The sequence below is a fragment of the Pan troglodytes genome, chromosome 5 (assembly GCF_028858775.2).
Source record: "Pan troglodytes isolate AG18354 chromosome 5, NHGRI_mPanTro3-v2.0_pri, whole genome shotgun sequence".
NCBI lineage: Eukaryota > Metazoa > Chordata > Mammalia > Primates > Hominidae > Pan > Pan troglodytes.
The window spans coordinates 139,884,727-139,902,321 of record NC_072403.2 but is presented as its reverse complement, the minus strand read 5'-3'; the positions used below and the strand labels follow the sequence as shown (position 1 = coordinate 139,902,321).

The 17,595-nt window shown below is 32.1% G+C and overlaps 1 protein-coding gene across 13 annotated transcripts in view; it reads left to right on the top strand.

Annotated features, from left to right (window-relative positions):
• Positions 1-17,595, top strand: part of PTPRK (protein tyrosine phosphatase receptor type K) — a 559,129-nt gene that overhangs the window by 511,403 nt on the left and 30,131 nt on the right. For 3 of the 13 annotated variants that reach the window (XM_001167740.6, XM_001167592.6, XM_063813454.1), the window contains exons 14-15: positions 3,100-3,238; positions 11,270-11,430. In XM_001167740.6, the coding sequence (XP_001167740.2) occupies positions 3,100-3,238; positions 11,270-11,430 (300 nt within the window). Of the gene's footprint in view, positions 1-3,099; positions 3,239-4,278; positions 4,321-6,313; positions 6,344-11,269; positions 11,431-13,279; positions 13,316-15,304; positions 15,317-16,184; positions 17,581-17,595 lie in introns of those variants that run through there. The other 10 variants (XM_054686296.1, XM_054686294.1, XM_063813451.1 and 7 more) reach the window with 7 other exon arrangements.

The window sequence follows — 17,595 nt, the reverse complement described above, 5'->3', positions numbered from 1 at the left end:
CTGACTTAGGGGCTACTGCTTGTATTTCCTTTAATGAATCTTCTAAGCTTGAATGATTTTAAATAGGATATTTATGTTCCTCGGTTATAGCAAGCCAAGTACTTAAAAAGATACATGTGATTAAAATATCCAAACTAATAAATATATACAGACATATTTAGTAAAAACTACTGTTCATAGTAGTAATAGTAATGATAGTAATAAATGCCACAGCTAAAGACTTTGAGGAGAATTCACAGTCAAGGAAAACAACCACCAAATCACATGTATTTGGAGAATTTGATTAGACTTCTATACTTAAGTTTAATAATTATGTTGAAGATTAGTGAACAACTCTTGGCACAAGAATTGTCATGACAGACAGGCAGCCTTACCCAACTCAAATAAATAACTTAATGGGCTTTTTTTTCTTTATTAACCACTTGGTAAATGTGAATTGAAGTCTAGTTTTTAACAAAGACATATAGATTATGACTTTATTATCTCTGATTTGCATAATAGATTATGAAAGTCTCAATGCTTTGTACTCTTGGTATACCTGCAAGCATTTTAGTTTCTATCTATGTTTAAAAAATTACTTTCAGATTTGGCTTTTTATTTCTGGAAATATGCTTACATGAATTCATTAACCTATCTATATTACTTGTAAGATCTTAAAAATTTCTTCATCCCCTGAGTTTGAAATTGTTTTACCCATCACCCTCATGTCAGTTCTGTTATTTTATTACTAAACCTAGGTAATAGTATTAAAGCTGCTGTTCTTACTTCATGATGATAGTTTATATTTGCACCTACATACATTATATATATTATATTTGTACCCATATACATTATCTGCTTCTGGTAGGGATTAGCAGCTCTGAAGATTTTTGTAAAATGTAGCATATGCGACTCATAATATATTTAGAAAATTATACCATAATAGCATGTATTTTATTTAATTAAACTGTTATGAAAAATACTGACCTCATTAAGCAAGAACTGCTCTTCCAGAGAATTTTCAGAAACATTTAATTCTATAACTCAGATATGTCAGAAAATCACTAAGGGATCATTATCATTAGCCCCTGAAAGCCAAGTGTCTCATAGAACCTGAAGAAAGTAGTCTTTGAATAGTGAATAATGATGATTTGTTGCATGGACTAAAGCTTTTTTTCTAGAGATTTCTACATCAAACTTCTGTTTCTCTTCCTATTTGAAGTAGTATCTGTGGCAAACCAATGTAATTTGAGTTACAAGCAATGACTATGTTCCTTTTAGGTTTTTTCATTCAACTTTGTAATATATTCCACCTGTTTTCAATATCTACATATATAGAGATATAGATATATGTATATATTTCTAACGTCGCCCTGGAAAGGAAAAGATCTCTAACATATTTACTACATGTTTTGGTAAATTCAACCATAAAATAATTTGAAAGCCTTGAGGTATCTCTGTTTATAATTATGAGGTTAGAAATTCCCTACAGCCGGAATATATGGAAAGTGTCAAGTCAGAAAGGGAATCTCCCTTAGTTTCCCAAAATACACCAGCCAAAGGCTTGCTTTTTCTGCTTGAGAATAATAGTTAGTGAATCTAGTCTATGGAGAAGTTTTTATGCAATTGAAATAAGATAAATTAAGACAGTTATAGTGAATTGTTTTACAAAGTTAACTGTTCTGACGCTTTTATTTGAGCTATGTCTTTCTCACCAGTTTAGCTTTAAATTACCATTTTATATAATGATATTTACATTAGATATATTTATTCTTTCAGATTTCTTACTTTGAGAAATTAATAGTTAACCTCAACAGTCTCCTTTTGGCAGAATCTGTCGCTGTTGGGAAAAGTGGAGCAGATACTCGGATGTATAGAACTATGGGTTGCGGGGAGGGGGATAGAGAAGCCAAGAGGAGAAGGTAAAGAAGAAAGGATCAGAATGTAGACAAATGGTTGATTTTTAAGAGCTAATTAACAAATTGTCCACTGGAAAGACATGAGGTTAGGTTTAGAGATTTCTTTGCGTATCTGTTCATGTGGACACCATCTCTTGACTCCAAGTGCAAGGTGCTGTGTTGGGTGCTTCAAGGCAATTTCCCAAATGTGTCTAATCCTGAGAATCACCTGGACTCTTGTTACACCAATTTTTAGCAGTAGGAGCCATGGATCTGGAGACATTGAGAAATTTTGTGTTAAAAGACAGAAGATATAGTAGATTTTTTCTTTGCTCTTGAGCAATTTACAAACTATCCTTATCTTTCTAAGCCTCAGTTCCTTTATCGATAAAGTGTAGATAATAATACTTTCCTTGTCAATTTTCAAGGTAAATGAGGTAAAAGGAAAATGTCCTCAGAGAGTTACTGGGGCTTTTAAAAGGGTTAAAGTTGGTAATTTTAATTGATTGTGTGTATGATGAGTAGTCAGATGGTTTTGAGAAAGAAAGGAAGTTAGGGCATACAAAGAAGTTTTTAAAAATAATCATCTTCTCAAAGTTGTTTCCCAACTTTATTATCTGGGTTTTATTTAATAAAAGAATTTGAAATATTCCTTGATGTGTCTGTTTTTCTTTGCCTATTCTTCTCTTGTGCCAACTCAACTATTCATCTCAAATTATATATATTAAATCATAAACACATGCTTCTAACAGTTATATTAGGCATTTATTTAACCTAACCCCTTCTGTCCCAGACAAGTACCATTAATACTGCCTTAAAGCACCAAGCATACCACCTGGCATTTGAGTCAAGAAGCATTTGCTGAATTGACTGATAAACCTCTAAATCTGACCCCATCTCTTTCCAATGTACTAGTTGCTAGACAACCTTATGTTCGGACTTTCAAGGACACTTGGGGAAAACTAGTTCATCATTCTCTTTGATATTTATTGTGGAGGTTTGTTTTATTTTTTGTGTTAACAAAACCTCTTGTCAGAAAGATTTCCTTACCTCGACCCTAAATCTCGTATTGTATTTTAGCATGCTTCTGTATTTACATTGTGGGATTATTTTTATTAATATACAATAAACAAGTTGTGTTTCTTGGAGGTAATTACTGGGAATAATTTTTTTCTGTGATTATTAGCTTCTTTCAGTAACTGATTTTTTTTTATTCATTTAGCAGCAGCAACAGAAGAACCAGAAGTGATCCCAGATCCCGCCAAGCAGACAGACAGAGTGGTGAAAATAGCAGGAATTAGTGCTGGAATTTTGGTGTTCATCCTCCTTCTCCTAGTTGTCATATTAATTGTAAAAAAGAGGTAAGGCCTAATATTGTCCTGTCCCGCTCACTTACCATTTATGTCACTGGTTTTAAAAACCTGTTTTTCTCAAGATCCTTTAAATTAGAACAAACAACAGGAAGAAAATTTTAATTTTAACAATGTTGTCAGCACCTGAGTCTATTGGACATGCTTTCTAATAAATTCTTATTTGGTTATTTGCAGTTTAATTTTGGATATAAACATATGCTTTTTGTTAAGTTGACCTAGAAATTAATATCCGAATTTAAATGTCTCAAATGCAAAGGTACTTGAGATCATTTATCTTATATTTGAAGTGTTATTATTAACAATGGCAAAATATGGATTTATTGTGATACTTGGGCTGTGGTCTAGGAATTATTTTGTGCTCTTTTTCTGTATTTTTCCTTCTTGGCTACAAATAAGATATGAGAAGAATATAAACATTATTTAGTAAAATTGTGCATTAAATATTCATTGACTAAAAGTTTTAGCCTTTTAAAATAGAGAGTAAATTGTTTTAATTGAACATTAATTTTTTATACTATATCAACTAATATCACCATCTTCTGACGTTACTTGAAGATACTGAGACCTACTGGAATTTAAACTGAGCTTTGCTCTGGAGACCAAAGTATATTCCTGATGAAAAGCATTTCAAAGTACACAGTTTTTATAATTTGAGCTTTTGTACATTATATAAAATGCCATAAATCTGTAAGGCATTGTCTTGGAAACTAATATAGCACTCTAATCCTTCCCATGATGTATTTGGGATAATGCTACAATTTGGAAGGACTTTAAAAAAAAATATTTATAAGCAAAAGTACAGTCCTAAAATAGTTTGGTATATAGAAGTGGTTGTGATCAGTGAATTCTATTGAAAAATATAATAAATGATGTTGCTTATATTACATTAAATTATCTAGTTTACTATTATAGTTATTTTATACTTGAAATAAAGCATTAACATTATAGATAAGACTCATACTACATGTTTTAATGATTCCATCAGAGTTTATTTTAATATATTGCCTCTTTACGATTATCCCCTGGAGATATATATGTTGGAGAAGACACATCTGCATTAGAAACATTAGGTATGCATTATAGTGTTTTGTGTTAAATTAGCTACATACGTGCTTTCCCCAAATAGTGCTTTCTCTTGCTGTTGTCTCCCTCTGTGGTTGGAAAATACATCATATGTGAGGCAAAAGTTTTAAGTATTTTAGCAATAAAAATTTGCCAGTAAAGATCAATAAAAATCACCAAATGTAACCTTCAGACCTTATGTCTCTGTTTAGTGTAAATTTGTATTTGGAGACTTAAGTAAACAATTTAGAGAGTAAAGTTAACTAAACATTGCTTCATAATGTTCTGGTCACTTCAGATTGGATATAAACATGAAAGTGGCTTCTGATTATGTCCTCATTCAGCTAGAATTGGGCTAAACTATTCAGTTTTATTTGTTATTTATTTGAAAACATTCATTTGTCTTGATAACTCTCCCTATCCAGGCATCTGATTTAGCAATAATGAAAAAATTGAAAAATTAACCTCCTAAAGTATGCTAAAACCATCACTAAGCAAGATTTTGGGGGAAGGTAAAATGCTCTGACAGCTCTCTAAAATTGTGTAATATGACAACTTGATTTTCTGGTTCATATATTAAATGGTTAAGTTAATGAGCCTCTCTATTAAAATATTTAACATTTGAGCTTTCATAATTATGCTTTGATTGTCTTTTGATAGAAAGTATGCTAGGGCTTTTGCTTCTGTTCCTCACCATCACCTTTATACCCAGGAAAAGCTGCACTTTTATAGATAGATCAGGTTTCATTATTTAGATATGTTACCTTCTAATATATAGTATTTATATCTACATTACTTGAATTTCTTACTTGCCAAAGCAATTTTGTAATGACTTTTACTCATATGTAGCGTGTCACACATGTACCATGTATGCTTTAATCACAAGTATGTTTATCATACATATAAAAAAGTATAGATATAGCAGCATTGCATTGGATATTATCATCAAGTATAGCTTAAAACTATTAATATAAAATGTTTCCCTTTTAATATATAAATTTATAATAAAAATAATGGAAAAGGAAATTACTTTAGCCTCTTATCTACATTTTAGTGGGAAATTGTTAAGTTTGACTTTATCCCTCACTGGGATGAATACATGTAGATATATTTCTTATGCGGAAAACAGTTCCATGTCCTTTTGGTTGTTTTGCAAAAGAATGGTGTGTAATTCAATTGAGTAAAGTTTTACAGCTAAGGATATGTATAAAGTAAGTTTTTAGGCTAAGAAAAGGGATATTGCATCTTTCAAAACGCAATGTCATTTTTTAATTTAATCGCTATTCAATTATTTCCAAATGTATGCCATTTTTTCATTGGTTGTGTATTATATTTTACATGCACAGCATGAACACATTAATAACTCAAACATAAATTTGAAATTATGTTTCAATACAGTAAATGTTTGTGTATGATATCATGTTCACATGCATCTACTGTAGAAGTATCTTTGTGTATATATAGTATATGGTATATATGTATATTCACATAACATATGTATATACCTATGTACCATTAAGATATAATAACTTGTTTGTAGAAATTTAGGTGTTATTCTGTATATATGATATATTAACATAATAGATCTTTATGTTTTGTATCTAAAGAAAAATAATCTATATAGTACACAAGTTCTATGCACAGCTGTTCCATCTGTCATCTTTAGATAATGGATGATATTATGCTTAACTGCATGTTGAAAATACACAATCCATTTAATTTTTCAATATTTTGGCAATAAGAAATATCAGCATGTTATTTTTTTCCAAATTATGTATTTTAAATTTTATTTTTATATTGCATATCTGTCTGTTTAATTGCATGGCAAAAAAAACTAACAATGCATGAGCAAATTGAAATGCAAAGCAAAAAAAACATGAATTTTATTTTATTTTATTTTATTTTTTAACGCACATTTTTCTGCTTTATTGAATGTGACAGAGTCACGCTTTTCATTCACCATTGCTTCTCTTTTTCCACTGTCTGTGATTTGCTTGCCAGGAGGAGCTACTATTCTTACTCCTACTACCTGTAAGTAGAAAATGGGTGATGTACAACTTTACATGTGTTAAGGATGCAGTATCCCTTTTCAAAAACAAAACAGAATGCTTGCAATTTTGGTGACATTTCAAAAAAGAAGTTTTTTCAGACTCTAAAACTATAAACTTTATCTATCACCTATTTTGCCAATCTTTTTAAAAAGGGATATTGTATTTCTGTATGTCCAGCTACTTTTAATTTAGTTATAATTTCCATAAGTAGCTTTAGTCTAGAGCCAAAAACATAATTTATTTACTAAAGTTAAACCTGTACCTTATCTTAGCAATATGGCACTTCACTCATCTGGTAAAGAAGAGATAGTGGTTGTAACTCACAAATCACTATCTTTATGTAGCATTGCTATGTCTGACAAAATGAGCCAAGTGGTGTATTTATGGAACACTCAAAATGCCTTTATAGGATGCAAATTAGTTCAGGTCTGCATGTGATAACATCTTTCTCCGTATTTCTAGGAATCCAAGATGAGTTATAGCTTCAGAACATCTTTGGTCCGGCCATTAAGGCAATCATGGTGCTTTTGTTAAAGAAAAAAAAGTAGAAAAGTCATGGTGTTGCAGCAACAAAGAAATAAAAATTCTTTTTAGAGGAAAAAAATGAGTTTATTGTAACTTAAGCAGGACAAATGTTTTCTAAAACTACAGCCAAAAAAACCTTTGTCAACTAGGAACAGATACAGGCGTCACATTGCTCCTTTTCTCTTCCAGAGTCTGTTACTCTTCCGAAACTCAAGCATGGTATGTTCATTTGGATAAGGATGGAGAAGATGGTCCATTCTATTTCCTGAGTCATTTTTCAGCTTATCACCTTATATGCCAGAGTAGTTTTTCATCCAAATCAAAGGAACATTACAGCAAAGCATTCTTGGACTTTGCTTGACCAGTATTTGATCCGCCAGCTTTCAAGGTTTAAAGATTGAAATTAAGTATGTTTGGGGCACATATCCCACAGCATTTAAATCACTAGGTAAATTCAAGCTAGCTTTACAGCAAAACCTTTATAAGAGTCTCCATTCTCCATGACTATAACACAATTCTGCCAACATTTTAAATATTATAAACGTTTTGCTTCCTAAAATCTGCTAAACCAAGCAGCTGTACACTAACAGTGCTCCTAACTTATTGTGATGAATCATAATATCCTTGTTAAATTATGTTTGATGAAGCCAGAGATAATCAACTGTGCCATTTCATACAATGATGGAGCACTTTCCCCCTTTATGGCCCACCCATACATCCACCTGCAGAAGTTTGTGCTGTTGGCTGCTTTGATAATGAAAGTCATTTGCACATCTGTCAAACTCAAAGTAGTTGCAAAACTAATTGCTTAACTGTTCTGAAGTGCACATTATGTATGCTAGTTACTCAGGAGGAGACAAAGCATCAAACATACTGGAATCACTAAGTATTTAATTATGAGACTGTCAATAAGCTTAACATTAACCATTGATGTAGCTCTGATGTTAAAATGAGATTCCCTTTTTTGGTGGATAGACAACATTTCTGTGTTCCAGACAATGTAACAGGTTATACTAATATTATTATAGTACATGGGGCTACTGGTAATTTTAATCATAACTACAGATATTATCACAGAGATATGCTTTTAAAGGCTGCTTAACCATACCTAGTGATGCTTATCTGGATTAGAGGGGTTTTTAAAAATAAAAATAGATATAAATTAGAGAAGAGCTTAAAAGAAAACCAGATGTGATCTTTGAGCTGATATTCATTGGCATTGTCATAGTTACTATCTGTTTTTGATCAAAACACTTAACACTGATGTCAATTTTTCTTTGTTTTAGAAGAACTTGAATGAAAGCCTACCTCACAGGGTTGTTGTGAGGATTGAGGTATAAAAACCAAGGTGATAATTCATGGCTGGCAGATATTAACAAAGGTCATATTTCCCCACAATTTGTCAACTAATCTAGGTTTGTGAATCTGAAAAGTTAAAGTCCTTCATTGCATGAAAATTTTAACCTGTCATGCATTTGACAAATTCATTACTTATTGTTTTTCTCCAATCATGAACTACATATAAATTACACATATTTTAAAGTAAAGCCTCAGGGTTTAAATTTTTCTTTTCTATTGGCTTTGAACTGCTCATCTTCAAAATTTTAACATTGTTCTGAATCCAAATTTCAGTTTGTGCTATTTTTATTCAATTCAGTCTCTCATATTTTTTGAGAAATGAATTTATTCTTCTTATCCCAGAAACAAAGATTAAAAGTTATTTCCTAAAGCAATTTTTGCTGTTTTAAAATTTACAAATGGCAAAATATTTATTCTATATATTTTGCTGAAATTTATAATGACTAGTGTTCAACTGCTAGAGTAAATACTGGTGTATATTAACTAGTGTTCAACTGCTAGAGTAAGTAGTGCCACTTTGAAATGTGTCAATTTAAAAAGTGTAAGCAACCAGATACAGCATAAGAGCTTAGCCTTTAGAACCAGGTCATTCTTCATTGCTTATTAGATAAATAACCTTGGGCCAGTTATTTAACTCCCCTGAGCCTCATTGAACTTATCTATACAATTAGAATCCTTGTGCCTTTTTCAGCAGATTGATCTGAGAATTGAGTTAACAAATGAAAAGTGCCAAGTATATAACAGGCCTAATTCATCTATTCAACAAGTATTTATTGAAGCCTGCTATGTGCCAGACACTGCGTCAAGTGCCAAGGCTATGCAGATCATCCTTCTCTTTGTGGAGCACATAGTGGGGAAAACAATTGAAAGATATTTGCACCTATCAATCAATAACACTCATTACAGGGGAAGAATGTGGTAGTATAGAAAATACCTAGCCTAACTTGAGAAAGGTTGCTTTGGAGTCAGGCATATAAACCCTCCCTGACGAAGTATCTATTACACTGAGACAGAACAGATAGATTTTAGCCAGATATTACAGGCAAAAAAATGTTGCAGGTTAAAGAACAAACATCTTGTATGATGGCCTAGTGGGAAGTTTGGAAAGTGAAAGTCCATAGGCTAAATGTGACCTTATGATGTTTCATGTGGCCCATACACTGTTTCAAAAAATAAAATCACTTGAAGAAAATCAAGAAAATTAACATCAATCAGATTCATGGCTTGTCTTTAAAAAAAAAAAAATTAAGCCAGAAAGAAGTTCAACAGTGGGATCAAATGCCAGTAGTCACTTAGGCAAGTTGCCCCTAAACTGCTTTCCAGTTCTTCACAGCCATTACCCTTCCTTATGGTATCTTGCCACTGACAGCAGCACTCATTTATATTACCTGTCTGAACCTACATATTCATAAAGGATTTTGACCCTCAAGTCTAGAAAAAGATTAATAGCTCTTTGAATGTATAGCACAAATGTTGCTAATAAATGATGGTGGTGATGGTGTAGTGGTAGTTATGTTGGTGGTGGTAATAGTTCTTGTTACACTTTGTCATTGTTTTCTTATTACTAATACTGTGATTCTGTGATTATCATTATTTATTATTTCTAAAATAGCCATCTGCATCCTCGAATCTTAGCTTATGACTATCTTAAACAACATAGTGTCAGATCTGCTGTGTACATGTGTCGTGTGTGTTGTGTATGTACCGCCCTGAGGCCAAGTACTGTAATTCTCAGAGAAAATATATCCTACACTGGAGCAGTCCTCCAATTGCTAGATTAAGGTTGTAAAGGAAAAGCCTTTATACATAAACTCAATCTTTTAAATGAGCCTTTGTAGTATTTGTAGTACATTTACTCTGGTTTGGATATTAATGAGGATCAGAAAAGAATGGCTTAGCTTATAATCTAGTGGAGGTAATGGTGTTCTTAAAACAACTAAAGATTTCCAAGGCACTATGAATTGCGGCCATAAACTTAGTAACATAATTTGCCTATTACAAGCTTTTAGAGTGCCTTTATTTATACATAAATTTTCTTGTTAGTGTAATTGAAATATTTTGTGTGCCTTTAATAGCCCTTTTTCTTGGATGTTTCATGTGTAACATTCACAAAGAACTAAAATATATTTTACATCCATGATATGTAAGATAAACATGCCAATATTTGAGTAGTTCATAATTCTAATGCTGTTAATAGCCAATCCCTTAAATCATATGCCTTTCTGCATTTATAAAGCATTGCTGTAGTTAGTTGATAGTATGCCATGTGGTTCTAATTAGAAAACACATTTTTAATATTTGACCATGTGAATATTCCAAGATGATAATTTTCATGTCTTTCCATACCATATTTTAAAACTTTTCTCACTACTTTTCTTACACAGTATATGATTTAATCCCATATATTCATGTGTACTTGAAATTTTCTAGCAGTGGCTTATTCTAAAAGTCTTCAGATTAGCTTCTGATTAATGTTATAAATGTATTGCTAAATATGTTAATGCTACACATTGCATTTTTACTTAATAATAGCACAGATAATGAAGAATGGGACATGTCTTTGTCTGTTTTAATTTGGTGGCTACAGTAAAACAGACTTGAAAAATTAGTCATGTTATTTCTAAAAGGAACTAAAAGTTGATCGAAAGAATTAATTACCCAGGAGTATCAAAACTTGGCTTTAGCTTGAATATTTATTGAATTACTCTAGTAAGGAGGTATTTATTTTGCTTTTAATAAATATAATTATATTTTATGATATTTAAGAGAACAGGAAATGATGAGAGATTTGGATTGACAGCTTGAATGTTGAAATATGCATCTGACAAAATACTTTTATAGCAAGGAGCAAATATAATTGTTTGAATGTCAAACTTAATTCCTGAAATTGTGACCAGTGCTTGGGGTTTCTAAACCATGTTTGTAACATTATCCTCGGGCTCACCTGGACTATTTATTGCTGGTGTTAACTCTCCTGCAAGCCTCAAACACTAAGGATTCCCTTTTATATTTGCCTTGGCAGCAAACTTGCTAAAAAACGCAAAGATGCCATGGGGAATACCCGGCAGGAGATGACTCACATGGTGAATGCAATGGATCGAAGTTATGCTGATCAGAGCACTCTGCATGCAGAAGATCCTCTTTCCATCACCTTCATGGACCAACATAACTTTAGTCCAAGATGTAAGTTTTTCATTAAAATTTTAATAAATGATGTTACAACTCATTTCACTTTGAATTCTACACATTACCTTTTGAGTAATGAGAGAGAGTAGGAAAGTGAGGGGAGAAGCAGCTAGAAAGAAGAGAAAGAGATGGAGAATATTATGGAATTTACAAGAAGGATTCTCATCAAGATTGATAGTGGATTTAGTTTAACTTCAAACTCTATGAATTTTATTACTGTATCACAAGGGATACTCCAAACATACACCACTCAGTCCATAGCACGTGTCATTGCTTTAAGTGGAAATACACGATTGCCTACAAAAAGTTAGTTCATGTCAGAATTTATAATTCTTTTCCATTTGCATCTTCCTTTGTGTAAGATGAAAGTCTCTTTTGTGATAAGAGGAAACAGTAATTCTTTTTGGGAATTATTGACATAGGTAAAATCATTGCATTAAAGTAGTATATTGTAGACTCCTGGAAAATTGCAATACTAAAAAGTTAACTCAGGGAAACATTAGTCTACATGCTCTTAAGTATCTGGTGTGAAGTCCAAAAGTATACTTGAATTGGGGGTTTTGCAAGGCATAGTGAAATTCATCCATCCATCTGTCTTGAAAATTCCTAATGTTGGTCTATGAAGGCAAGGCTTTTAAAATATTTCCACTGAAGTACCATTTAAAAGCAGATGATTTTAATAATTACCCCAGAATCAATATTACTGTTTATTTTCAAATTTCATATGAATGTTATATTCTGTTCTATAGTGCATCTGTTTAAGTTAATTAAATTTAAGTGAAATTGCCTAACTTTGTTTCTTCAAATCCTCAAGTAAAACTGATGCTTGAGGCAGGCAAATCAGGTATATCTCTTGAGTATACTGGCCTTGTATAACTTGGGCCTTATGGCATTTGGCTCAGATCGCAGAGATATGCTCACCCCGGTTTGGAAAACATGGGTATAAGCAAAGAAACAATATAAGTATTATCTCCTGTACAAACTATGAACATATGTAATAGTAAGATTGAAAACAAAGTATTTGTAGGTTGTATGCTTGTATGTAAAGAGGGAAGTTTTTTTCTGAATTGTTCAGCTTGGAGAAATTTTTCAGTAACTATTGGATCTAAAATGAAGCCCATCATTTTCTATGTATATATGTATACCAAATTAGTAGTTAGGGATGCTATACATGAGTCATTTTGGAATTTAGTTATAATCATGACAGGGCCTTTCAGATCTATTTTATTTTTATTTCACTATAGATAAATGATAGAGAAAAACGTAAAATACTATTACTGTTGAAAGTAAGTTTTGCGGAAAATAAAGATGTATCATCTCTTTAACTACTTAATTTAATATTTAATCAATTAAGGTTTTGAAAGCATTCATGCCTCCCAAACTTGTCTATCTATTGCCTACCTTAGGGCCTTATTTGAAAGTTTGAATTCAGCAGTGTAACTATAAATATCCACTTATGAACTTAGAGAAAGGATTAAATCTATTTCCCACAGATAACTGAAAAAAAATATTTGGAATGAATATGAGATAATTATTTCTTTAAATACCTTACACTTGATAGATCTAAAATACATGGGTTTTTTTTCTTTAATTTTTTAATGTCAAGTTTAATCTTCTGGCTTTTTAAATTAAACAGAGTTCTGAACTATAATTATAGATACACCTCTCTTGATGTTTAGATATAACCCAAGCTGAGAGAGAAAATTTTACATTTGCAGAATACAGTAATCTGAGAAAGTTTAATAATTATATTTGTTAAGAAAGCATAAATCTATTTTAAAGAAAAAAGATTTTAAAAAACAATTTTAGAGCAATATATTCCTTCATGAGCTTTGTTTTCCTGCAGTGCCCAATGATCCACTTGTACCGACTGCTGTGTTAGGTGAGGCCGTAAATCTTTATCATCTTTTCATTGCATGGATCACACCTCCTTGCATGGGTTTGCCCACATAGAGATTATTTACAGTGCAGGAGGCAGCTTGATTTTGAAAATAGACAGCCATAGTATTATCAAAGAGAGCAACTGTGTTCAACCCAATATCAGTTCTAGTGGATTTCAAATTAGCAAGGCATGCTATTTAATGTATTCTTCAATTCTTGGTTGTTAGATTTGGAGCAAAAGTACATGGCCCTTAATGTCTGACTAATATTAATGTGTCAAAATTAGTAGAATGAAGCCAAATGCATACATCTCAGGGTGCAATGTTGCCTGAATAACTAGTTTATATGTAAAAGTCTACCTAATGGAAAGGGATGTTTCTAAATCCTCCCAATTTATAACCACGAAAGAACAAATTTACAAGTGAATATTAGGATTATGTGCATTTGCTCTAGCTTTTGTCTTTATTAAGAATGTTTTAATGTAGGTAAAGTTGCTAAAATCTTGATGTGGGGTTTGACATTCTACATGAACCTTACCTGATAAGTAAGGTTATCTTTTGAGAAATTTAGAACAAGCTACTTGGGTTACCACTGTATAACATCTAAGACAATGCTATTACTAATGACAATTAACGCTTTTACAGATGTAAAATTATATTAATTTTTAAACCTACCTATATATTTAAGAATGGAATGGGTTTCATTTTTCATTTCACTTTGTACCCTGTTCCTTGACTAATTATACACCAATGATTAGTAATCAGCTTGCCTGTATGTTCACAGGTTCCATATCAATTTTACCAGCATTTCTAGTTAAGCTTTAACCAAAGAAATATGGAAACTATCAAATAAATATATCTTGTAAATTCCCAAATGTCATGTTTGTTATTTATATTTAACATTTCTTGTGAACAAAAAACTTTAACTTATATTTTATGCTTGTATTTTTGTTATACATACAATCAATGTTCAATTGCATTTTAAAAATATTTTGGAACAACACAACTAACTCAGTTATGTAAAATATACCTCTTATTTACTAAAATAAATATTTAAAATTATAATTTTATAATTACTATAAAGGATATATATTCTAAAATAATCTGAAAAGTCAATGTTCTTCATCTCTACTTGCACTCTCCCTTTGATGTCCACCAATAATGGTTAGGAAGTGAACTGGGGATTTGCCCCAGGGAGTGGTCTTATCACACAGGGAGGAGCCATAAATCATGATCACTGGGGATCATTAAGGAGACATCAGATGCCTCTGAAAATGTCATCTTCTGCTAAGCACTGTAGAATGCTGTCAGTATAAAGTTAATAAATAAATTTCAATTAAAATATTGAGAACTAATTGGAAAAAAATTAGTTGCCTAAATGTTAAAAGTTTCCTTACAATAATTTTCTACACATATGTAAAGTCCAAGTCTCGGTCCTCCTGTGGATTTACAATATGAACTCATAAAAATACCTTACATCTTTGTTTTCCCATCTATAAAACAGTATAATAATTCCTACCATACCTTTTTCACGGGGTTTTATTATAAAGAGAAAATTAGATGATGTGTATGAGTTTTATAAACTGTAATAATTATCATAGTAATTTTCCCTGTGAAAAAGGATATTCATGTTTAAGGAAAGCTAGATTTAACACAATAGAGTCATAAAGTCTAGTTATATAAACATTCATTACACATTTTATTTAATTTTGAAAGTCAAACTGGTTTTAAAAATATATTGGCATTCTTTAAAAGCTAAATATCTCATTAATCATATTAGATGTAGAAATGATTTGTTGTATTTTTCATCATTCTTAGGATTGTGGTCTTTAGAGTTTTGCATCCAATCATTTTTGTATTTATAATGCAGTTTCTGAAATCACTTCAAATATTGCTTAATGCTAATACTTACTGATTTAAAAGGGCTTAGAAACTTTTCATACTGATTCGTATTTTTGGTTTTTGTGTTTTACTGCTTCATTGGGTTTAAGTTCCTATAACAGGTAAGTGTATTGCAAAGAACTCTAGAAAACCTTTCAATCAAGGATGTATTTCAAATTATTATTCTTAAATGTATAATAAGAATAATGATTAGTACATGTACCCTCACTACTAGTCACATTATTAGGTGGTTTAATGAGGTGGAAATGTATTGAGATTAATAATGCATATGTGATTATTTTAAAGACCTTACTGCTCATTGTACTACTGTATTAAAGCTTAATGCAAAACAAAAGGCACTGTCTATTTTATATTGGGAAACAATCATCTGTAAGATTTGGAATATGGGTGAATTCTGTGTTTCTCACTGAGCCTTTTTCAATTGTAAATATTCTGCTACTCCAGCAGGTAAAAGTGAGCTCTGGGGCTGCTCCACTGAGCCCTGGCTACCTTCTTCCAGCTTGAGTGATTGCATTTTGCCTCTCTGACGTTATCTGTTCTCTTTACTTCTCAGCCTTAACTGTATATTCTGCGGCAGTGCCCAAATCAATTGCTTCTGAATTTAATTTTTCTGGGGAGATGTATTTATTCTTTATGTCGGTCTGTTGATTGTAATATTTTAATAGAAGTAGATCCATTGACTTTGGTCGCATAGTGAGAACAGGAAACTCTCATGAATCATGTTTGCTAGCCAATGTTTTTGTGTAGAGGGGTGGGCAAAATCTGAGTAGAAGACATGAATTCACTTGAGTGGTTAGGTCACAACAGAATCTATCAGGGATTTTTTGACTCAGTGTATTTTTAGGAATGAATGCAAAAAAAAAAAAAGCATTCAGCTTAATAAGAGGGAGTAAAGATAAATGCAATCAAGCTAAATTACAGAGGCACACAAATCTGATTGTAGGGTTCTTTTTTTTTCCCCTTCTCCAGGAAGAAAAAATGTTTATCATGGGGACAACAATTCATTTTTTGCTATATCCTATTTGTAGAGTTGGTGATAGAACAGGCAAATGTACTAGCACTTGAAATATGTTTATCTGTTAATTAAATATCATTCTCTACAGTATGCATTATCATTAAAAAAAAAGTTCCCCTAAGAGTGTATTTTCTCTTCTGTTAATGAGTATGATGGTATAATGCTTTTCAAAGTAACACCCCTTAAAACATTTGTTTTTTTTTTTTAAGTGGTAAGTTTAAATGTGATAAATATGAGCATGCTTCTCGTTGTAATGTTTAGTACTTCGGTCATTAAAGTACTGTTTATTCTTCATAGGCAAAAATGTTCTTGTTCTTTTCTTCCTTCTTATGACAGAAAAAGAATTTAAAGTTTCTTTTCTTTTTAAGCTAATAACACAATTGGGAAGGGACTTACGCTTAATTGTGAGTGGTCAGGGATTCAGTTGACTTTTTAATTCATTCATTGGAATATTTATTGAGTGACTGTTATGCATCAGGCACTAGGAATAGAAAGAAAAATATTCTGTCTCTGTACTGTGTGTTCAGAATTTAGTGAGGAAAATAGCCAAGTAAATAAATGATTAAAATATAGAGCAAGTGAAATGACATGTAAAAATGAATAAGAGGTCATGGGAACATAAAGAAGGAGCTTTGTAACTCAACCTGGAGGGGCCAGAAAAGACTTCCAGGGGAGGAACCCACATTTTGCTCCAGAAGCACGCCCTGATTTCTCTCGCAGCGTGGCCAAGAGACTCAAAATACATTTGCAATAAAAACAATAACAGTAATAAGTCAAGGCGGCAGAGGTTGAATATAAATGCACGTGTAGTCTGGCTAGCAGACAGAGTGGCATCAGGGGGTGATCATGTGGAATGCCCATGTTTCCCAGTGCAGAGTGTGTTGTGGTAAAAAGCCCCAGAGAATAGGGCCACAAGAACAAGAAGAGCAGCCCTTTGGGGATGGGTCACCTAGATCGGGTATCTCTGAGGGAGGTTGGGATATGGTTGGGAAGGAGTTTGGTCGACTTAATAGACCATGAAAACACCTCCACTTGACAGCTGGGTCCTCTGGTCCCACTATACTGCTATGACTACAGATGCAAGAAAAACAACTCAGCAAAATTTCCCGCTTAAGCTTTTAAAAGGTCTATCAGATGTCTCCCTGCATCTCACAGTGTCTGTTGTCTTGCTGATATACACATAATATACTCTCACCTGAAACCTTGAGTTTTGTCTTTGGGGATACTGTCTAGGCCTATACTGTATGATATTTCTTTCCCAGAATTCCTCATGTTATCAGAAAGATCTTAAGGTCTTAAAATCTTCATTGCATAGATACATATATTAAACAAGATAACTTTGTCTCTTTTTTAATCTTCTGAAAT